Source organism: Paramisgurnus dabryanus, chromosome 11 (genome assembly GCF_030506205.2).
Source record: "Paramisgurnus dabryanus chromosome 11, PD_genome_1.1, whole genome shotgun sequence".
NCBI lineage: Eukaryota > Metazoa > Chordata > Actinopteri > Cypriniformes > Cobitidae > Paramisgurnus > Paramisgurnus dabryanus.
The window spans coordinates 19,268,108-19,293,412 of NC_133347.1; the positions used below are offsets into that span (position 1 = coordinate 19,268,108).

A 25,305-nucleotide genomic window follows, 5' to 3' on the forward strand; every position below is an offset into this window, starting at 1 on the left:
CAGAAGCACATTTCTAAAGTTCCCTTTGACTCGACCACAAGGCACAGGCAGCAGGTACCGAGCTTTGCACGGTATTGCGACTGAGAAAGCTCTATGTTTTTGCATTAGGGAAAACCGTGCCAGAAGACATGGTGTTTACTGACACTTTGCCTGAGAGGAAGCAGACATTCAATGTGAATTATGTAAAGGAAATTTGGTTAATAAGAAAGACGTGTGCGGTGGAGCGCAGACAGGGTACGTCACTTCTACCCGCATGTTTACCTTCTTAAAAAATTACTGCCGCTCATTGTGCATTTCAGTTTCGATTAGACGTTTGCAACTAACCAGCCCACGCGGTACAGACCGAGAGACAACTTAAGTTACAACCATCTGAAGTTATCTCTGACTGCCCTGTCATTTATTTGCATTCCACAATGGCACAGAAGCACCTGGAAAAAACAGCTCAGACTGTGAGCACATGTGGCAATGTACGGTCTGCTTTGTTTTGTCATCAAATAACCCATGTCTAAAAAAACACAAACGCTTCTTGTAAAACAACACGGGAGTTAAAATCTAACTCAAACACTAAGTCTCTGATTCCTTTTTAAATGATTCAGGTTTTTTGTAAAACAGTAAGATCAGGAATACAGATCATACTGTTTTGGAGTTAAAGTGGTGTAATCGAGTAAAAGAGAGAGGAGAGTGATGGTTTCTGGGTATTCATGAAGGAGGCATTCATTTCCAAGTGCTGTCATTATAACCTGCAGGATCACTGACGTGTCTTTAAATCATTCTCACCAAGCTTCTCCAACAAAATACCTTTTCATAAAAGAGAAATAGCAGCTATCAGGGGCGATTAGTATAGGCAGGTGCGTGACTTGTGTTGGAATTAGAAGATTGAAGACACTTTTGGCATTACTAGGAATTCCAGATAGCTGCAAAAAGATTAAAAGCAGATATGGGCATCTTGACACCTTAACACCACAATCCTCAATATATCTGCAGAATTCCAAAGAATCCAGTAAAGGATCTGATCTGCGTTAATGTGCTATTAAAAAAAAAAACATATGGGGTGCATCCCAATTCATGGGATTAATTGCAAAAAAAATGTGGAAATGGCATACACAACAGTCTTATAATGAATTTCCGTAACACAATTTATATTAGTAACACACTTCTCAATCAGTACTGAACTGAATCGGTTTAATAAAACGCCCTCTGCTGGTCACAGAGCCCTGCCAACACCAATCATCTACAGGTGCAAACCATCCAGATGTCACTTTTAAAGGGATTTATTAAAGCATCTGTGTACAGATAACTAAAAACTAGATGAAGTCCCATTGGGCAAGATGTTTTGGTAAGAGCCAAGGATGAATACAGTTACCAACTGTGAAAATATATAACATACCAACTGTGCAGAAATAAAACATTCCACGTTTGATTTGACAGATTCACCTCACTCACCTAAGTAGGGGATACAGGGGGTCATTTTGAGGGATCTGATGTACTCTCTCATGCGGTTGTAATTCTCCTCCTTTGACGTAAGGAAATCCAGCTTCTCGAAGGTGGCCTTGTCCTTTCGACTGATCAACTGTGCAGAACACAGGAAAACAAACAGGAACAACAATTTAACAGACTGTCTGTTCTGATTTGTGGTGTAGACAGAAAAACTACTGATCCTAAACAAGGCAAATGTCATTTTTCCGTCCGCAAACATGTTGAATATTAAAAGCAATACATAATATTTGGAGGTTGATGAAGTTGTGTTATGAAAACTCAGGGCCTGAATTACAAACCCACTCCAGACTTACAAATATGTGCTGTCAGCACAGGACATATTTCTCATTAATGGGGAAAAACAAAGTCATATGAAACAGATTCAGTGTTATTTTTATGAGTGGGATAAATCTGGCCAACACCTCCATTTAACAGCACATGTGCCACTGAATGCCAGACAGCAGCACAACCATGTGTAAAATACCTGTTAAGATTACATAATGCATTAACCCCTAGAATTCAGAAAGAAACCCATGTGATCTGTGCACATCTGCTGTAGAAAGAAAATGTTAACTCCCCAAATGTGTTCAGGGAAAGTATTAACTCAACACTTTTGCAAGCCAAGGAGAGGCAGGTTTCCAAACACTTTTAACAGCATGTTGCTGAGAGCCCACTGTGTCTCTCCAGAGTACTGTTAGTGTTACTGCTCATTAATGTTCACGTGTTAACTCAGCATATACAGTATAATGCCATGTACTCTCTTTGTGAAGTCTCGCGTCTATAAATTATTATTTTATATATTAATTTCTGACCTGTTGTTGTTTAATATTTTTTTTGGCCACAAGTGATGAGTGAATGGCCACTGCTGTGACTAGAGTCACGCTAGTCGGGTGTGGTTTCAACAACCAGCCACCTCAGCTTCAACAACGTCCCGCTTCTTTACCCATTTTCGGTTATTGCAAGTGATTTGCAGCCAAGATGGAGATGGCAGGCAAAGCCTACTATTGGCTTCAAAAAACCTAAGGGTGACGTCACGGAAACTACGTCCATATTTTTTACAGTCTACAGTTGTGAAAGGCCGAAAACCTCAAGCGCGTGCTGAAAATGCGGCACTCCTTACCATAGACATTATATACGTAGATGCGTTATGACGTGCTGGAATGCAATCCAGCGTTGCTGCTATATAGGTACGTTTCCAATAACCGGTGCAGTATTGATACCAGATCGCATGGGATTACCTTTCACAATTAGGATTGAACAATATTTTTGGTTATTTTACCATTTATAATATTATGTCGTAACTAACCAAACCGTGTGAAAATCTGGTAAAAAAAAATTTATGATTATTGTAGTTGGGGATACACCTTACTTAGTATAAATAAATGAAGGGGGGCACTTTGGGGACCTATTCAAGATGGCGACCACGCTGATACGTCAGCTTCGATAGGCAGCGTCAGTCTATGAGGTGTCTACATATATAATGTCTATGCTCCGTACCCTATTGGGAAGATCAGCTCAAAATCTTTACTACCTTATCAACACAAGCCCGAATCTGATCCAGAAAATGCAGATGACCAAGCTAATCAATCAACTTTGCCAGCGTGCCTTGAGCAGGACATAACAGATAAAGGTAAGGATACTAAAACATAAAGGGCCAGATTTACTAAACAGGGCAAAATAGCATGAGAGTGCAATTCCAAAAAAGCGCCGGTGGAAGTGGTAATATCTTGGGGTTATGTACTAAAAGGCACAAGTTACAGTAAATAACACAGGCGCAACAGCGGATTTCAATAATGACCAATACTATCTTAAGAGCAGCGCAAATTAGTTCAGGGTCGCAAATAAGCAGAGCTGATCTTGAGTTCAGCACCAGGGACATCGTAGCAGAAAATTTGGAGTGTGTAATTCCATGAAGCCACAACTGGAGAACAAGTTTTAAAACGTCTGGTATTGTGTAACTTCTCCTAGTGACGCCTATTTTATTTACTTTAGCAGATAAAAAATAACATGGCTTAGCAAACATTATTTTTGAATAATATGTTCCTCTGGCATTCCAAATAAACCGTTAGATGTTAAAACAACCCTCTGCATTGTTTTACGCATTCTCTGATCTCTGGGACGCCTCTTTTTTAGCAAAAATTGCAGCCATTTTAAGTACAAAGTAATTTAACTCTTTCACCGCCATTGACGAGATATCTCGTCAATTAAGAGAAAACGCTTCCCCGCCAATGACAAGATTTTCCGTCTTTCCGCTATTATCCACCAGGTGGCGCTCTTCCGCAACTTTTTAAACCCGGAAGTATTGCCCTATGGCAAGCTGCTGCATGTCCGTGTTTGTTTTAAAGATCGCTCTGAATGGGATCTCTATGAAAAGTCCGTCACAAAAATGGAATTATCTCTGCTTTTTGCTCAAAATGTGGTGTTTTTGCAGAAACCTACCCATATTCAAAAGCTGATTACAAAAGAACCACTGAAGGTAGGATGAAACGTTTTTTTTTTGTTTGAAAGCAGAGGGTATGTTCTTTCATTTGGTATATTTTATGTTTATATATTTAAAGAAGAACATTTTCTGGAAGGCATTAAACTTTGGTGAAAATCATGAAAAACGCTGGCGCTGGCTGGCAACTTTTTTTTTTAAACGCTGGCGGCGAAAGAGTTAAGACATGCTTTTTTGGCGTCAAATAATGGTGCAAATACCAATCATAACAAATGCAAAAATGTGTAAATTGCATTGAGTGAATCATTAATAATAATTTGTTACATTTTTATAGCGCTTTTCTCAGAACTCAAAGTGCTTTACATATGAACGGGGGAATCTCCTCACCCACCACCAATGTGCAGCATCCACCTGGATGATGCGACGGCAGCCATATTGTGCCAGAATGCCCACCACACACCAGCTTATTAGTGGAGAGGAGACAGAGTGATATAGCCAATTAGTTTGGGGGGATGATTAGTAGGCCAACGGGCAAGTTTGGCCAGGATGCCGGGGCACACCCCTACTCTTTTTCGAAGGATTTTTAATGACCACAGAGAGTCAGGACCTTGGTTTAACGTCTCATCTGAAAGACGGTGCTTTTTGACAGGACTGTTTAGTGTCCCCGTCACTATACTGGGGTGTTAGGACCCACACAGACCACAGGCTGAGCACCCCCTGTTGGTCTCACTAACACCTCTACCAGCAGCAACCTGGTTTTCCAAGGTGGTCTCCCATCCAAGTACTAACCAGCCCTGCTTAGCTTCTAGGGAAAGCTGTCTTGGGCTACAGGGTGATATGGCTGCTGGCATTTAAATACTCTCATCCCAAAAATGTTGCGTCTGAAAGGTAAACTCCTAGAAATGCATATGCAATAGGTCAGTCGCAAAAATAACTAGACCACACCTTTTCAGCGCTAATTATCAACTGCGCATCTTTGGTAAATCCCAATAGTCGTTATTTAACCACAAAATGAAGGTTTGCGCTGGCGCAAGCCGTTAGCAAATCTGGCCCAAAGCCATGTCTGCATTTGTGATCGTACGACAAACAATAAGCTCTACTCTACACGGCTCATGAGTTTGAATAGTCAGTAGCAATTTTTTTAAATATGAAAACATAGGCAGAAGCCTTGAGTCAGAAGCGGCAAATGCATTGCCCAAATTGTGTCCTTTGCCTTGCGCAAACTTGCGTCTTTGCATTGACTTTGTATGTATTTATTTATTATATACTTACCTATTCAACCAAAAAAAAATTTGTTTAAAAAAACTCACATTTTGTGATGACATTATGTGTGAACGTGTGCATGCGAATGAGCATGCAAAATGTCTGATACTTCTAAGACCTGTTTATACTGTTAAAAAGTTAGGTCTGTAACAGCTGTAATAATCCGAAATCTTTTAAGATTACAACAGATGTGTTTCTAATGTTTGGATACATTTATAATGCAACAGCTTCATTTCTTCAGTTTGTTTCATAGTGAAGCAATGCAGTTAGGGAGTGATAAGATTAACAGACAGTAAACGGTCTCTCTGTGCAATATAAATTTATCTTAGTGTTTAGGTGTTGGCCTAAAACTTAAGTTAGCATCAACATTGATTCTTCAACTGGAAAGCTTTAAAAATGCGTTTTTTTATCTAAAAGGAAGTGCTAGGGATTTTGGTTTATTTTAAAATGTTCTGAGAAAACCAATGGCATGCAGTTAGATTGCGACTTGGTGTGGAAAAGAATAATATTATGACAACGAGATGAAAAACTAATGGGAGCTAAGGGAGACTCTTTATGCTATTTTAAAGAGAAAACTAATTACGAAGACATTATTCTTGATGAACAGGCTAAATTATGCTTACAGTAACGTGTTTCAGTAAATGTGATTTCCATCTGAGTGTACTGTATGAATGCGAGAGTGTCTAACAATCTTAGCAGCTGTACTCTGTCATTTTCTGCCTCAGTTAGATCTAACAAAAAAAAAGTTTATTATCTGATGACCTCAAAATTACATATTCTTAATAGCATATTCCCATGGACACACACACAGTGCAAAACAATCCTCCTGAGGGTGATAACAGTATGGGTATCACATGCAAACGCTTGTAACGCATTACTGGCTTTGATTATAGAATGAAACTCATGGAGTCCAGAATTCAATGCCAGATCACAGTTAAAGCCTCCATACATCAGCAGGCGTGAAGACGGCACGGCGCTGAGCTCAAGTGTGTGCCTATGCATGTTGCAGAGAACAATGCTGTTAGGTCAAATTCATCTTTCTTGTTTAAATTAGGAAAAAAACATTAAAGGAGATTAATTATTAGTAAACAGCTGTATGAAGAACAATGAAGCTCAAGTTAGAGAAAATGGGAAAGGGAATTGGAAAACAAGAACTGCTGAGAATATGGAAAATGTCTTTGCACAATACTTGTTACACTGACGATACTTATAGGAATCAATGAGCTATTTGTCTTGCTGTCAACAAACCCTGTCTTCTCTCATCTCATTTCCAAAAGCTTTACCTCTTTCATTCTACTGTCAACAACAGCCCTTCAAACTCTTTTATTGCCTCTCTTCTCCAAACATTTTGTTTTGTTCTGATTCTTGTCTCATTGTTTTTCTTCCTTATAAATCACTGTATGTATTTATGGTTGTTCCATAACGTATTTGAACACGTTAGGGGACAGTTCATCCAAAAATAAATCTTCTGACATCATTTGAAACAAGAAATTAAATTTGTTCAAGGACCACAAAAGGAGGGAAGACCATTTGTGAACTAACCCTTATGCCTCAGCATTATTTTAACCCCTTAACTGTCGCTTTTATGCAATTTTTCAGTTAAGGTTATAAAAAGACAATATTAGTGATAGTAAAACACTAGGGGTGTGATGAGATCTTGCGAAATTAAATATGTATCACCAAATGAATTATGTCAGGAGATTTCTCATGAAGGTAAAAATGCTGGCCGTTTCTTAAACAAAAGGCTGCATCATTTGGAGGTCTCATTTGTAGACTGCACACATAAAGACTGAATATTAACAATTATAAAGTTTATTATTATATTAAGTTAATCTTAAATTGTTGTAATATGCTAATGACTTGATCAGATAACTGAAATAAACCAGGCTTGATAATGTATGCAGCCATCATATGCGACCTCAGGAGGATGCAGCTTTCTGTTTGAGAAACGGCCACTGTCCTAATATTAGCATAAAGTTAAGTTTCTGTCCAAACCTTTTCCAGTGCAATGTGTATGCATTATATATTATGTTTTTTACTGCGTTTGCTTTTTTGTTTGGGTTTCCAATAATGTTCGTCTGAGATGCTTTATTGTCTGTTGATCAATGTCAGATGTGAAGTGTCTCAGCAGATTAAACCCTCACTTGGAGTTTACATGATTTAATGTCTGCATGTTCTTGCTTAAGAATAACAGTGGTTGGATCATCTCTACTGTAAAGAATTTGACAAATATTAAAGATTTAAATGTATTTAAACATTGTTTGGCTAAAAGTAAGCGTCTAAAGTGGAAGTAACAGAAGCGTGTCGGTTAGCGCCCCCTGCAGGCATTTGTTATAATGTTTAAAAAATTTTTTTTGAGAATTAAAATGTGGATTTGAATTTTTAAGGTTATTATAACCTAAAGATGCTATGTGAAAATTTGTAACAGAAAATAGTGCATTTTCATCTTGTCACTTTCTTGGTAAAGAAAACATTTTTACCAAAATTTGTCAAAATGGATTTATTGCGTTTTGGAACCTAACTCTTCATATACTGGTGCATTACTTCAACACACACTATTATTTTGGATGAGCCTTACTCATAACCATATAATATTAACTTCACTTGTCAATTTTATTTAGATGTATATTCAAGTTGGGCCTTTGTATAAACAGAGTTTATGCGGTGCAACGTTTTTCCTCCAATAAGCCCAAGGTTATAAGACCTCAATCTGTGGTAAAGAACACACTTATAAATAGATTTTGAGTTTTGGTAATAGTAAACAAGGCCTTGGAAGAAGCTCTTTCAAAATTGTCCAAATCAGGGAAATGGGATCAAATGGGTTCAGTCTCTCGCTGTAATAATGCACTCAGACTGCCGTGTGCTCTGTTTTTCTACATCTCTGCAAATAAGATCAATGGAAATCCAAGAGTACTGGGGCTCTCTGGAGAAGGAAATACAAACACAGCACTGGCGGCTAAATCACAGCAGCAAACAGCTACTATTCAGTGGTTAAACACAATACATCCCCTGTGAACAGAATATTAAAAGAGATTTTTCTCTACCCTAAAAAAGTACTAGTGAAAATCCGTAGTTTGTGCTGTAGAACGTTTGATAGTCTTTAGATCACAAATTAAACAATCGGGTATGTACGGTAGTCTATATTTTTAAAACACATTTTAAAAACGAGTTTTCAGGTACACTACTGTACTTTAGGTATAATGAACAACACTCTTACACTAAACTACTCTTAGTACAATACAAAAATATTACTTTATTCTTTATATTTCTCTGTAAATGCTTGCATGTACTGTAAAGTAATGAAATTAAATATAGAGCGCAAGATTTACTGGTCATGAAATCTAAATCTTAACGTAATGAGTAATGTACTCCAATCTAATTTAAAGAGCCATGGTGTCGATGTGTAGCAGCATCTAGTGGTACGATTGTGAATTGCAACCAATGGCTCTGTCCACAGCTCACCCCTCCCTTTCGAAATGGATAGAAAGGCTACAGTAGCGGTCACAGGAAAAACATGTCATCGTCTGAGACAGCGTAGTGACAAAGCACGCTCTATAGAACAGTTTTTCCATTTAGAGCTACTGTAGAAACATGGCGGCCCAAAATGGCGACTTCCATTTAAAGTGCACCTATTTTCATTGCTTAAAACAACGTTATTTTGTGTATTTAGTATAATACAATGTGTTTGTGTGGTTTATGGTTAAAAAACGAGAGAATATCAGTCTTGTCTACATCACCAATCCCAGGACATAAACTGTTGCCTCCAATTCGTGTGTTTGTTGTAGTCCAAGAAAAGAGATTTACGTTGGAGATGATAAATCACATCTTCGTTTACTTTGGGGTTTGTACCTTTTGTACATCGTTAACATGTACTAATACACACTTACATACCAAAGGAAAATGTAAAATCGTGAATTTGGCAATAGGTGCTCTTTAAGGGGACCCGCGGTGTATGTAGATAAAAACGGCTCATTGTAAGGTAATAAAAACAAGATTCATTTTGTAAGGTCTTTTTACACCACTAATAATTTAGTTATGTATATTATATTACATTTCTGTCAAAAGATAAGATCCATCTAAAAGTTACACAATGCACCTTTAATCATTTATAAAATCTGATTAATAATAACTTACTGCCCAGGTTTTGCTCAGTCTGAAGATGGGGGCACTTTGAAGGGCAGAGACCACCGACACCAGAGAGTGCAGGTTATTCAACTCCAGCAGTTTCTATAAAGATACAGAAGACACACAGCTTTAATGAACGTACACCACAGACATCATTCAATTTCTTTTGCAGACACATTCTGTGCTGGTTTTGGAAAGAAAATAAGATTTCCAGTTTCGCTTTTTTCCAAAGGTATGCATTTTTATCAGTATGTTTGTTCCCTGGGTTCAATCCCATGACCTATTGCACTGCTAATGCAATGCTTTACCGCTAAGCTATACAGGAGAAATGTCATCTACACAGATAATACATATTTACTGTAAAAATAATTGTGCTAAATAGCACTAAAAGTGGTTCATAATCATATAGTGGCTAAGGGAAACTACTTTAAGTAATATTTCTCACCTTTGTAAGACCACTGTAAATTATTCACGGTTAGGTCAAATAGCCTTGATCAGATGATTAATAATCGTGCCAATTAATTAACCGTGGAATTAATTGTAAGATCGCTAGAAAATAATTGATTTAGAAATCTCCCCGTGCACTCCAACTTTCATCTGCTTGTCCCACTCCATTTTTCAGTCAGATGATGTCATGCTTATGTAATTTTTCATTATGTTTGACCTCTGTGAAGCACCATGCATTGCCTGTCATGGGCCCGTAACAGGAGGAAACCAGCACCTGGTTTGGTTTAGACATTGGCTGATCTGCTTTATTCATTTAACGCTGCCCACTCAGATTCGCTCATGTATGTCTGCCGGTAGCAGAGTATGCAGGGTAAGTCCTGCAGTTTACAGGCTTTGCAGGTTGAATGTTCAGCCATATAGAGTCATTCAGCAGGTTTTCCTGTGTTATGGTACATTAAGTTTGAGGAGAGACTGATTGAATTCACAGGTGTGTGGCTCTGCAGTCTGTGTGAGTGTGTTTATATGTATGAGAGAGTGGTGACACAGATGAAAAGATTTAAAGACCCTCATGATATAAGAATAAAAAAATTACAAACTAAGTACCAAATTAACAGCAAGAACAACAACAAAAACATTATAACATTATTAAACTGAAGCTTTTATGCCTTTTCATAAAATATCACATTGTATGTGGATTGTTCCAGAACAAAACCCTTAAAGCTATAAATGTCATTTTACTGGTAATTTCAGCAGTTTGCATTCTGAACCTCGTCCTCGATTTCATTTTGGTCAGTTTCCCATACTGTGCCGCTTTCTGTAGTAAATTCTATTTTAACATCATTTACAAGACACATGGAAAGTCAAATAAAATGTGCAAAAATATGAGTTAATGAGAAAAGCATTTATGTAAGTCTGACTTTCATATGAAAAAAATACACTTACAGTGTTGAACAATGATAATTTTCACAATAATGTGTCTTCATTGATAATCTTTCAGAAAAGCGACTTATGTTCAGGAAATGTTTCTGATGTAATGAAGGGAAAGATATTACAATTTGTGATTTAAGTACATACTTTTTGCACTACTTGCATTATTATAAGAAATTACAAAAATAATTGTTTCCCAAACACTTCTCTCACCTGCCACTGGTCTGGCATGACATCATGTTAATATTCATTGTTAAAGGAGACATATCATGAAACTCAGACTTTTTTCATGTTTAAGTGCTAAACTTTGGTCCCCGATGCTTTTGTCAACCTAGAAAAATGTGAAAAAGATCAACCCAGTAACTTAGTTTTGGTAAACCATTCTCTGCAAGCATGTGAAAAAATAGGTAAAAATGGCTCCCCTTGTGATGTCAGAAGGGGATAATACCACTCCTTACTCTGCACTTTCCAACCACAGCACTGCCATTTAGTGCAGAGATCAGTTCATTTGCATGCGAAGGGACAAACCCAAAAACAGCTAATTTTTTACACACACCTACAAAGTGGCAATTTTAACATGTTATAATAAATTATCTATATGGTATTTTGAGCTAAAATTTCACATACGTACTCTGGGGACACCAAAGATTTATTTTACATCTTAAAAATGTCTTGTGAAATTCCACATTAAAGGAAAAGTCATGTTTAATGCATGCATTTCTTTCATTATAATAACAAAAAAAATATGCTTAATAGCACCAAAAGTGATTCCCCTACGATTACAAGCAATTGCCCCACTTTTAGTACTATTTAGCAGCATTTTTATTATTTAAAGACAAAGCCATGCAATTACTACAACATTTACTTAATGCAATTCAGATTGAATTCAATAAAACACACAGGTCAGTTACAGTATATGTCTAATCTCATTGCAAAGCACAGAGTGTTACCCTCAAATGAAAAGTAAATGAGCCTAAATTACATTAGGCTGCATTGCAGAATTTCTCACCTTTGCTATTTTGATGAAATGGCCCAATATTTCTGCTCGTATTTTCAGTGTTTGAGCTGTCAAAATCTCCCTCACTGCCCAGAAACTCACCTAAGAGAACATTTTAAACATGCATTCAGATTAATCCCATAACACACAGCACGCCTATAGCTATCTTTATGGGCTTAAGAGTATTAATTAAAGCTAAAGTATTAAAGTGCTTGTTATTATGGCATTAACAGTACATGTTTCCAGTCACATTATGCAAAACTTCATTTCTGACATCATCATGCCATGATGAAACATTAATCTAAACTTAAATGAAGACAACAGAAATAAAAAACTGAGATCGCTTTAACAAAGAAAAGCGTTAAAGGTCTTTTTTAAAAAAACAGCATTCTGACAAAGTAAGGCAAGATCTACAGGGTGGAAAGGCACAAAATCAATATATTACAAAACCATATCAATCCTATCAAAATCAAGCCAATCCTGATATAATCAAATGCATTTACACTAAAATAAACAGGCCAAGTGGAATGAAATATCATCTTGACAAACAAATGATTGTCTTTAATATAAAAGCATTTTTTTTTTTCATAAAAATGCAAAAACTGAACAAAATGAGGGGCAAGATTAAAAAGAACTGAAATGGCAAATGTAATTGCAGATCCTAAATGGCCTTTTATATTCCAAGACATTTAAGCTTTGCCAAAATGAAATTCCATGTAAATAAAAATCATATTCATTCCTACTGGAAACTGCCCTTATTCAACGGCTATTCCTAGGCATATTTTCAGAAGTGGGGATAAAGAAAGTGCTGTGCATTTACAGTAAAAGCATGCGAACGGATGATTTGTCAGGTCATGTGTGACCCTGCCTGTGAAAGTCGCAAAATCTTATAATGAGATTTGAAGCATCAAATTTAGATTAAAATTTAAATCTTTGACATGCCTTACTCAGTCAATATAAAAAAATCAAGTTTATTTGCTTTACAGAATGTTTTTTGCATTCTGTATAGGTTATTAATTTATGTAGACAACAGTAAATCATAAAATTTGTGTTATCACAGGCAGGGTTCACATATGTATACAGAAGTCTTTAAACACCTTTAAAAAATACAGACCTGTCTAATAAACAAAAAATAAAACAAGAACAAAACATAAAAAACATTAAGAGATATGTGCTACATTACAGATTTTGTCTAAAAGACACATCCAGGCTTAAACACACTAAGACAGTTTTCATCTGTTTGCACTTAATATTAACTGTGAAATCAAAGCTTGTGGCAGACAAATTTCATTTGAAACAGCCAAAGATGTGCACTACATCAGCAACACATGGACATCTATTGCACTAATACACTCTTATTAACTGAATTTAAAGCAAAGATGCCACTCAATAGTGTTTTATTTATTAAATGTAATGAGATCCATTCACCTGTATTATCTGATTCAATCTGGTGGTAATAGCTATAACCCTCCATCCTTGGAAAGGGGCAATATAAATGTGAAGAAGACTGTCCCTAAGGTTAAGGCTACTTTTACAGGTTCCTTTAATACCCAAAAGACTGATTTATATCTGCAGACTCAGTGTTTAATACGGCTATAACAGATCATACCTGGTTGAATCTCCGCGTGAAGGCCACAACATTGGGTGAAAGGCTGTGCTTCTCCTTCTTGTTCCATCCACAGCTGGCCAGCTCCTACATAACCACAACCAATGATGATGTCAAAATGCAATATTTAGATCTGATGCGTGTGTCTTCTATGATATTAATAACCTTACATGCACAACGTCATTGAACTCCTACAGCACATTTATCCAAAGAGTCTAATAATAGACATCTGTTATTCAGTTCAAATAAATGTTTAATTTTGTGCTTTGTGTTTTTGTAGTTACGTAAAATCTCCCAGCCTTGTAGAGCTTCACTACGTGTTGCCAGTGTTGTATATGAGGAACAATGAGATGTTAAGAAATACAGACAGAATGTGATTTATTAGACAGCTCTCAACACAAATCTACATTTTCATTTTACTTTTATATATTAAAATAAAATGAAATCTGAGATTATTACAGGAGACTTCAGCAGGGTTCAAGACTCCTCGGGTTTACATAAGCAATGAATACTTATACATTAACAGTATTGTGCAGTCTGCAAATAAAACATGTGAGTTTCCATGGAAAGGGAAGTTTCGTGTGAATATGTACCTCAGTCTGGGTACAGTACTTCCCAAAATATTTCAGGTCTGTTTGCAAAGTCATCATTTCCAGCCACACGTTTTCTTGGACTCGAGTCAATGTTAAAGTATAACCACACTTGACAAAGTAAACGCTCTGGTCTGGATCTTGCTAGATGACCGATATGAAAATTAGCATGAAACAAAAGCTGAAATGTATAACGCCATTCACCTTATTACCATATCAAAATGGATGATGGGCTAAGTTGCTTTACACCCAGTAACAGTACACCCAATTGGATGCTGCTGCTGCTGTTCAAATATGAATGCACATTTGTGTGTTAATGCATTTGTGTGAGCAATAACTTTTGCATTTTTTATTGTAAAGTCACAATTTATTATTATTATTTTTACTTTCAAAACAATCATGCCATTACGTCATGCAAAAGGACAATGCATGGTCACGTTCTGCAAATACCACTAACAAATAAATAGTTGTTGTAGAACCAGGCAACATCTGAAATCTATTTATCAGCTTCAAAAACATCATGAAGTCTCGAAACAGACTTGAAATATTGCTGAATGAACCTACAGTCTGTGGTCAAACACAAAAACGTAACTATAGTATATATTTGTATTTCCACAGACGGTGAAACTTACAGGCAAAAGTCTCAACAAAAACAAGACCACGTTCATTGTCAAAAATGTCAGGGTTGGAAAAACTGATTGTAATGAATGAGTCGAGAATTAGCGGCTGGGGAAGTAAAACTCAGCATTTTTAAAATGAGCTCTTTTCCAGTGGGAGCCCCAACTGTAACCCTAATGAAGTCAATGTGTTTCAAACTGCTGCTGTCTTGGAAAAAGTCTTTTCAGGGATGGTTCACTAAGGTCAATGTTTGTATTTTTCGCAAACAAAATCAGTAAACCAAGTAATTTATGTGTACTCCAGTGTAAACGTTGACACAGAAACAGGAAAATCATTCATCCCGTTCTACGCGCATAAAACAATATTTTGTTTTCCACAAATCATTCAATTTCGGTGAAGACTTATTAAAACCACTCTGAGTAAAATAAACGAACGTCTTATGCACCACTATAAAAGCACTGGTGACATTTAGAGTAGTAGACTTCAGGGTAGGAAGGGTTAAAATACTGCATTACCATTTCCTACAACCAATCCAGGCAAAAGTAAATGCCTAGGTGAATAGTCCTTTATGCAGTCAATGTATCATTTTATTTAGGCTATGACGAGTGAAAAAACTAAGTTTTTCGTTTGCACTTTGAGAAATTTCACATACACACAACAATGGTGTTAAAAAAATTCACATTTGATCTGCGAAGATGACTAAATATGCTGTGCCAGGCCAATAGATGGCAATGTTACTTTGGAAAGAAACACTACACGCCTGTGCACATGCACATTCCAATGAGATAGGTGTAGTCTTAGTGACTCTGGACTATAAAGCACCAAAATTTTGTAAACTTTGCTACAGGAGCGTTTCTAAATGAGTCATAATCAGGGCTCGACATTAACTTTTTTGTCCACCAGCCAAAGTGGCTAGTTGTTTTCCAAAGTTACTAGCCACTCAGCATTTTCACTGGCCAAAATTTTGTTGTTGGTAAAATACATTTTATATGATTAAACTTGACTTTGGCATCCTAAAATGACTTTAATTTGATTAATTTTACCAAAAAAAGGCCACTCCAAAATGTTTAACTATTTCCCTGCTATTGACGAGTTATCTCGATAAATAAGAAAAAAACATTTGAAGAAAAAAACATGTTCCTGATGAATTTTTGTGTTAATCTGCAATACCATGATTATCCACTATAAACTAGGCCAAACGCAATTTATGAAAAAAACTGAAGCCAAAAATGTTATTTACTAATTTTAAACTCTGTATATGTTTTGATAATCATTCTGACTCTGATCTCTAACAAAATTCCTTAACAAAAATGCAATTATTTCAGCTTTTTGCAAAAAAAAATGTGCCCGTTTTGTTTGTTTGAAAGCAATGGGGCTGGTTTTCATTTGATATATTTATACATTTATATATTTTCAGAAGAAAATTTTCCTGGAAGGAATTTTGTAAAACTTTTGTTAAAGTGACACTTTGTAGGTTTTCAATTTCATAATATATTTTCAAGACCCTTGTGATGGTACATCGACTTAAAATAGGTTGAATGACATGTCCACCATAGCCTGACGGGGTCTACTTTTACTCATACTTTTAAACTTGGGGTTTCGGGTTGTAACCCGAGCACAAAAAAAGAACTACAAAAATCTGCTTTACGGCATACGTCACTTCCTCCACTTCCTCAAATTCGGACGTGAGAGTGCAACTATTTCTTTTCCTGATGTTTTTGTCATGGCCGAAGCAGCAACTAAGAAAAAGAAACCCAAGGTTTTGTCGAAGGAGACCAGAAAGAGAAAATGGGAGAGTGACAGAAAAAAAAGAAAAAACGAGGATCAATTATATTGGTCCAGCATTCACTCGCTTCCATGAACTAAAGGAGGAGGGGTTTCTGACCGATGCTGACTTGGCCGTCATGCTTTTGGACTAGTCAGTAATGTTATATTGCTTGCATATATAAGTTATGTCTGGTTTCCGAACACTATTTTTTTCGTGAATTTTACTGGAGCCTACTTGTAGAGTGTAGAGAGAGACTTAAGTCATCTGACACTGTGGAGCTGTGTTAACCTCATGGACCTACGACACAGGGTGATCCGGGTTTGATTCCCCTTTAAGGCAATATTTTTTTATATAAACTTTAACCAAGCGACCACCGTTACAACTGGCTTGTAAACATGAGCTACGCATCTTTTGGCGTTTGAAAAAAATGAAACCTATGAAATTATATTCATATGACATGCCGGAAGGCACACTTTGTGACCTTAAGAGTTGCCTTCTTTTCCTTTGCGATAGTGCTCCGCCGCTTGTGGCCTCTAGGTGTGCTAGACATTAAAAATACATGTCTAGCACCCCCTAGTGGCCAAAAACTGGGTGTGCCTTTAAAATCACAAACAATGCTGGGGGGCAACTTTTCGAAAAATGGCTGGCGGGGAATGAGTCAAGTGCTATTATTTTCCCCATCTCCAATTCTGTAAGGTAAATGTCTTTACCGTCAACCTAAAACTACAACGGCTGAGCACACCATTAGAGATTACATAAGAACCTCTAGTTTACAATGTTAAAGCTGTTGCTAACTGGATAAACAAATCGAGAATAAGTCAAGCCCTTGGCCTTATTGAACAGGTCCACTTTTGAATGCCAGTGGCTGTCTATGAGAAACAGTAGATTCAGTTCCACACACTGAACCATTAGCATCAGTGGGTCACAGAGAGAATGTCACATTAATTATGGGCTAAAGAAAGATGTAAATCAACAGACTGTTCATTATCATACTTCTATGACATTCACATCACTTACACCCATACACACTCTGGATACTATCAACAATCCGCAGTCGCTAAATAGCAAATCCATCTGCTAATGTCTCTAAAAAGGGTCAGCATAATGGGAGCAGAATATTCCAGACTTTTGCATTTTGAAGTGTAACTTGTGTAAGATCGAATGCCAAACATATTGCCAGGCAATTCTCTGCAGAAGCATTACACCATTGCCCAGTCTAGAAAGAAAGCCAGGCTAATATTTCTTCAAGATTTTCTCACCTTTCAAACGATTTAACATCTTGTAAAAATACTGCTGAAGATTTAATATTTATGAATATGGATTTATGGGTAGCCAGTTTTAACTCTAGCATTATATTGTTATATATTGCTTTATATGCTCCTGTTCCTTTAAAAAATGCATGTAGCTTATTTTCTCATCTGTGAACTTTAACTGTCTTATGCCAAAGTCGCACTAGACTTATCGTTCCATTGACTTCCAGTGATATGCAAGCGAACGCTGCAGACCAGAAGCAGCACGTTATATATCCGTTTGCATACTGACCGTCTAGTGACTCCTGGAGGGCCGGTGTTCAGTTTAGCTCCAACTTGCCTCAGCACACTTGCCTGGAAGTTTCTAGTATGCTTAGTAAGACCTTAATTAGCTGCTTCATGTGCATTTAATTAAGGTTGGAGCTGAACACTGCAGGACACCGCCGGCCTGGGCACCCCTGGTCTAATGTGGCCATGCATTATACATAAACTAACATTTTAAGATGCTTTACGACAGTAAAAGCATTTTGGAAACCCTTAAAATGTGCTGTACCACTATATAATCTCCAGAAACTGTAATAAACATCATTATCGATGGAAAAGTTCAGTGCTTTCGCCATTCTCATGCATCCAAGGAGATTCTGGTCCAAATCTACACCATATCTATTATGTGCTTTCTATTTTGATCCACCCATACAATGTTAATTTAGGAAAGTACTGAGCTGTCTGTAACACAGACCAGAGAATAGCCTGTGGTTACAGTAATGAAAGAAAGTAGAGCTAGGCTGTGGCTAACGCGGTCTGCCTGGACATTAATGGACAGTTAGCGAGGGCCGCCACGTCGAGCTAATCTCTAGCACCAAAGCGCACATGAGATCAGTTCCTAGCTCTTGAAGTCTCTATTGTTGCGTGTAGTTTCAGTTTGGCTGACCCAATGAAATGCCCTTCATGATTCTCTTCATATCCTATGGTCTTGATAAACCACGAGAAAACTAGAAAATATGTAAGAGAGACTGGGGCTAGTTGTCACACTTTTTCACATTTCAGATGTTTTTTGAAGGTAAGTTCAATGTAGCACACCTTAAAGTCTTGACTGTGTGCATGGGGTAAGTTGTCACACCAAAAGGTGTTTTAAAAGCCTATTAACTCTTTCAACGCCATTGACGAGATATCTCGTCAATTAAGAGAAAACGCTTCCCCGCCAATGACGGATTTTCCGTCTTTCCGCAATACCTCTATTATCCACCAGGTGGCGCCCTTCCGCAACTTTTTAAACTCGGAAGTATTGCCCTATGGCAAGCTGCTGCATGTCCGTGTTTGTTTTAAAGATCGCTCTGAATGGGATCTCTATGAAAAGTCCGTCACAAAAATGGAATTATCTCTGCTTTTTGCTCAAAATGTGGTGTTTTTGCAGAAACCTACCCATATTCAAAAGCTGATTGCAAAAGAACCACTGAAGGTAGGATGAAACGTTTTTTTTTTTTTTTGTTTGAAAGCAGAGGGTCTGTTCTTTCATTTGGTATATTGTATGTTTATATATTTAAAGAAGAACATTTTCTGGAAGGCATTAAACTTTGGTGAAAATCATGAAAAACGCAACTTTAAAAATTTATTTTTTCCACTATTGTAAATATTGGAATGAAGGCTCTTGCGCTGAAATGAACTTCTCTCCCATGTTACGATTACACTGAAACTTCATTACGACCGGCACTAGGGGAAGAAGTCAGACAATCGTTTCTGTATATCGTGTGCAGTGGAAAGGCAGCTTAACCCCAGTCTCCCTGTTTAGTTGTTGCAATGGATAGGTCTCACCTCAGGCTGTATCGCTTTAAAAACAGGAGCATCCATCAAAGTGATCTGACTCTGCAAAAACAAAACAAAAAATGCATTGTCACATACTTCAAGCTGCTTAACTCGTGTAAGACAATTTAAAGATGCATTAACTAATGCTTCAAAGAGTCAGTGACTTTATATGACTTGAGTCTTTATATGACTGGAGGCTTTAAACATGTTTCAAAAGTACAATTCATTTCTGTTGGGGGTTGAGGGTTTAGATTTTTGGTTAAAAAAGCTATAATGCACCTTAAATAGGACCAAACTGTACTGCCATAAATAATACAGACCAATAACCAATAAACAATGGCGGTTCTAGGGAGGGGGCAGCGGGGGCCAGTGCCCCTGTGACAACAAGCTTGGACCCCCTTGTGGCCCCCCTAAATGTGGGGTGCGATCGTTGTTTTTTACATCCGTAATTAGACAGTAGCATAAACATGGTATTTGGCATGTTAATGTTTTCAGTAAAAATATCAATTTTTTTTTATTATAAGTGCAAAATCAAAAAATTCTTAAATTAAATAGCTTTTTCTTGAATTTAGCTTATTCACCGTATCCCCCAGAGTAGAATAAGTTCATACATACCTTTCTCATCTCCATGCATGCTGTAACTCTGTTTGACGTAGCCCCCGCTAGCTTAGCTTAGCACAAAGACTGGAACTGAATGGTTCCAGCTAGCAAACTGCTCCCAATAAGTTACAAAATAACGCAAATATTTTCCTATTTATATGTTTTGATTTGTATAGTCACACCGTGTACATATACATACTGGGAACTATATTCTCAGAAGGCAAAGCACTGCTACTTGGGCGGAGTGATTTGCTTGCAACACCTGAGAAGCCCCCTGGTGAGGAGCAGAGAGTTTGGTCAGAGTTGTGCTAATCACTCTGCCCAAGTAGCAGTGCTTTACTTTTTGAGAATATAGTTCGCAGTATGTACACTGTTAAAAGATGGCTGTGTCTCATATCACCTTTTATTTGTACACGGTGTGACTATACAAATCAAAACATATAAATAGGAAAATGTTCGCATTATTTCGTCACTTATTGGGAGCAGTTTGCTAGCTGGAGCCATTCACTTCCAGTCTTTGTGCTAATGGCGCTTTTCCATTGCATAGTACCCCACGGTTTAGTTTAGTTTGGGTCGGGTCAGTTTACTGTTGGGAGCTTTTCCATTGGGTGCAGTACGTAGTACCCGATACTTTTTTTCGTACCACCTCGGTTGGGGTTCCAAGCGACCCGAGCTGATACCAAACGTGACACGAAAACACTGTAGATCACTGATTGGTCTGAGAGAATCGTCACGTCATCGCTATAATTTAAATATTAGCTTTAGCTTACTGCTAGCTTGCGCTGTCTCAAGCAAACATGTTGTTATCTGTGTTCTGCTATAAGTTTCCAAACACCCTTTTAGCGATGAAAAACATCCGCAGGTTGAGAATCCGGGACACCATAACAGTTTTTTCCAGACTTACAGTTTGTGGCGGCACATTCGCGACGTGCACGTCCGCATTATATATGCTTATATGCAACTTGAATGAGGCTCAGCGGAGCGCCGTCGACTGACGCCACGGGTCGGGTGTTTGAACAGAAACTGTCATGTGAGACAGAGGTAGTTATAAACGCGATGTGCAAACATCTATTTGTGGTGGCCAATTTTAATTTTGTGGCAGACTGAGAAATAAATGAATGTATGGGAATGTACAACAACGCTCTCACGTGTATGATGTCACAGCAGTAGGCAGCGTAAATATAACGACACGCCTATAATCCCTCCCACTCCGAAGTGATACTAAACTCGATGGAAAAGCTAACCACGCCAAAGTGAGGTGAGCTGACCCGACCCAAACAAAACTAAACCGTGGAGTACTATGCAATGGAAAAGCGCCATAAGCTAAGCTAGCGAGGGCTGCGTCAGACAGAGTTTACAGCACGCACGGACATGAGAAAGATAGTATGGACTTATCTAAGTCTGTTAAATTCCCAAAATGTGGGCGTGTTCCTTTAAACAAATACTTTTTCACTAAATGTATGCCATATATTGAGACAGATGGTGATGTTTGTGCATATGAACTCACAGCAAACTCCTCAGGTGTCACTTTTAGCATGTCAAACACCACCGCATCAAAACTCTTAGCAGAGTCCAAGCTCCGTCCATCCAGAGACTCTGAACTGCTGCTGTCCTGCAGACAGATGCAACAGAGCAGAAATAAAAAATGAGTGCAAAGCCAAACATAATGTCAGTGATAAGATGTCATACATCTATAAAATCCACATGGGGCCAAAAGACACAGCCAGTTTAGCTTTTCATGTGGATACTAAATCCGTTTAATTCCCATTTTCCAATTGGATTATTGAATTTCTTTTGATTTTTTGGCCCAGATGGTAAAAGTGGACGAGAACTCAGACATATCACTTTTATATTTTATTAACAGGCAGTGTGCCAGTGCATAATGTCATTAAAGCCAGACCAAAATAGACCACATAACAAAAACCCAAGAGGAAAAAATATAGTCACAATAAAAAAAAAAGATACAGTTTCTCTTCAGTAAATCCTTAGACAGATCCTTTGAAGTTTAATATCCATATTGCGTATCCATGAACTCATTATAAAACATTTTACAGGATTCTTACCTTTCCTGGAAATGTTGGACAATTAAATTATACCCTCATAGTAGGTCAGTAGTGTTCAGTTTAATACCATAGATACACAGATACATCTGTTTTAAGAATACTGTAGATACTTTTCAACCTAGACCTGCCATTTTCATCTAAATGTCTTAGATCTCCAATATGCATGAGCTTCAATATTTTATTTGATATTCAGTTGTGCCATCCATGCACTCGTGAGTAGAACCACTGCTATGTCATTAAATGAATTAAAATGATGCGTTTGATCCTTTTGATGCGTTTCAATTCACCCAGCATGTTAGAAGTCACGTTGACTCACTTGAGAAACATCTTGCCAGTTTGTATCAGCCCTGATAGAGCAATGAGATGTTACAGTACATTTCCCTCATTCTCTTCGCAAGCAAAAATCATGACCTAACTTGGATGCTGTACTCAACACTTTTGTAAAAAAAACTCAACAGCGCCCCCATTCTTCAAACATCTCAGACTTACAAAAGACTGTTGCAGAACCACAAAAGTTTTCACATCATTACTTGCAATATGTTTTTATTGTTTACTTCATATGGCTTTGTTTAACAATCTGTGCTAATGTATCAGATTTTACAGCCCTCATATCTTCTAAAATATAAATATATACTGTTTTAGCAGGGATATATCTCATGTGTTTCCGTGTTTATCAAAGAACATGGGATGCTGGGATGTTGCAAGTGATTTAAAAGGAGTAGGCACAACATACTTAAAATCTTGCAGCCATTGGACAATTGTACTGTTTTAAACATTGATGTCATGGTAGGAGAGAATTTGAACTTGCATGTTGTAGACACAGTAACTGATTCATGTGAATGATAAAAACACACACTACATCTGGGTTTGGACACCTTATAAAAGTCAATTTTGCCTGATAGGTCCCTTTAAAGGGGACATTTCACAAGATTTTTATAAAAATGTCAAATAAATCTTTGGTGTCCCCAGAGTACGCTTGTGAAGTTCTTATAGATCATTTATTATAACATGTTAAAATTGCCACTTTGTAGGTGTGAGCAAATATGTGCTGTTTTTGAATGAGTCCTTTAATATGCAAATGAGCTGATCTCTGCACTAAATGGCAGTGCGGTGGTTGGATAGTGCATTAAGGGTCGGTATTATCCCCTTTTGACATCACAAGGGGAGCCAAATTTCAATGACCTATTTGTTAATATGCTTGCAAAGAATGGTTTACCAAAGCTAAGTTACTGGGTTGTTCTTTTTCACATTTTCTAAGTTGATAGACGCACTGGGGACCCAATTATAGCACTTAAACATGGAAAGTCTCAGATTTTCATGATATGTCACTTTTAATGGTTATGATGCTAATGATGCCGCTTAACTGTTTTTAAAGTTTAGCTGATCGAACATTACGCTAGAAACACCAAGATCAAAGGTTCAGTTCAAGTACACCTTGAATATATATTAAGTTGCTTTGGATTTAAAACTGTCTGCTAAAGGCATAAATGTATAACAGTGTAAGGTAAATAAATGTTATTAAAGTCCCCCTGTGGTCAAAATCAAGATTTTACTGTTGTTTTTAATAGGCTTTAGACAAACTCACATATGCATTGTGAAACCAGCAGCTAAGTGTCAGGATGCAGCATCTATTTACGTATATATCTATGGTCTAAGTGCGATTGAATAGAGGCAGGGACTAATTTGCATATTCATAGAGCGCGTAAACTAAATGAGGCAAGGATGTAGAGTTACATTCAAGCTGTTTTAAGGCATGAAGTAATTTTATCACAGGAAATTTTTTTTACATATGCTATTATGATGCAACAAGATGAGTTTTAAGGGATAAATTATCGACTACAGGGGGATTTTTAAATGTCTATATATTGAAAGGCTTTTAAATAACAGCCATGGCCTAGTTTTTTTAGCGTTTATGAAATCTCGATTTGACTGCACCTATTGTGTGGGAAGACGGACCCTGGAGTGATATGAGAAATATTAAACTAGCACAGTGTTAAAAATTGGTGACCTGGGACAGCATGCAGTCATTAGTTTAGTACAGAGTTTAGCACTTATCTGACCACAGAATGCTGACCGACCAATCAGAATCAAGTATTCCAGAGAGCCTTGTAATACATTTCAGCACAGACGTTGTTGCGGGCGAAAACTTTAGTACACACATGGGATGTGTTTCAATACCTGTGTGTGGCCAGAGGTGATGCTGACGCTGGCAGGGAGCCCATTCCTCCTGTACATGCTCTCAATCTGTAGAGAAGATCCAGATCACAGCCAACCTCAGCTGCTCACCACCACACACAACCTCTCAGCCATCCCTGTTGCAAACATATACAGACGCATTTAACCATTAAATCAAGTTACTTTACGAAAGTTGCAGGCTGTGTTAAACCTATAAAACAGAAAGTATGAAAAAATAGAGAAATATAGAGGAGGTTAAAATACCTGGAAGCAACTTTTCTAATTATTTATTTGATTTGTAACAATTCATAAAACAATTAGAAAAACATATAAATAGTATATTATAAATAGGTATATATTGCTTTTTCTGCAAATGCATTCAGTTTAATTGTATAGTCAAAATAACAAAAATGATAACAAAAATACAAAACAAAAAAATATATTTAAATTTTAAATATGTTATATTATATTACACCATTTCCAGTATTATACAGGTTAAAAAGAGGGGGTTTATACAACAAGAAACAAGTCTGGAAACGGCTCTCCTATATTATTAGTTAACAACTGCACTGCTTGATATAGCCAGAAGAGGGAGACCTTTAACATTAATTCCCCTTCTCTTTTCTCAGTGCAATTTTTCCTGATGCCCAGTATAAAATAAAGAAATATATCTTATCATCGGTTTTCCATTACGCATCACATGACGCTGAATAAATAATTGGTTTGCAGTGAAATTATGTGTCTGAGAAATCCAAGCTGAAGTCCCACAATATAATTATGAGATAAAAAGTATCAAAGTTTGATTTAGGATCACATATTTGTGTGATCAACGTAAGGAAAACTGTATAGAGATTTCTTCTTTTAACAGGTTAGCTATACGTAAGTTTTATATGTTAAATGTGTACAACTGTGATCCTGTGATGCATAACATAATTTCTCCACATAGAATAATGTCAATAAGTCTCACTTGAACAATAATAATGTAATACAATATGCAGAGATTTTCATACCCATTTTGTCTTGCCAGATCTTTCACATAGCTAATATCTGCGTGATGAAGAGGCCATTCCAATCTGTGCTCCTGTAATACTGAAAAACAGAGAAAAAAATAAATGTATCTCATTATGAACTCAATAAATGTTTTACGATTCTTTATGATT

General features: G+C 37.1%; 1 protein-coding gene across 3 annotated transcripts in view; it reads right to left on the reverse strand.

Annotated features, from left to right (window-relative positions):
• Positions 1-25,305, reverse strand: part of ralgps1 (Ral GEF with PH domain and SH3 binding motif 1) — a 113,019-nt gene that overhangs the window by 80,119 nt on the left and 7,595 nt on the right. The window contains exons 2-9 of one of the 3 annotated variants that reach the window (XM_065272117.2): positions 25,156-25,226; positions 24,149-24,282; positions 21,415-21,519; positions 19,317-19,367; positions 13,282-13,365; positions 11,685-11,774; positions 9,311-9,403; positions 1,444-1,570 (exon numbers count right to left, since the gene is read on the reverse strand). In XM_065272117.2, coding sequence (XP_065128189.2) covers positions 1,444-1,570; positions 9,311-9,403; positions 11,685-11,774; positions 13,282-13,365; positions 19,317-19,367; positions 21,415-21,519; positions 24,149-24,205 — 607 coding nt within the window. In that variant the 5' untranslated portion in view covers positions 24,206-24,282; positions 25,156-25,226. Of the gene's footprint in view, positions 1-1,443; positions 1,571-9,310; positions 9,404-11,684; positions 11,775-13,281; positions 13,366-19,316; positions 19,368-21,414; positions 21,520-24,148; positions 24,283-25,155; positions 25,235-25,305 lie in introns of all 3 variants that reach the window. The other 2 variants (XM_065272118.2, XM_065247284.2) reach the window with 2 other exon arrangements.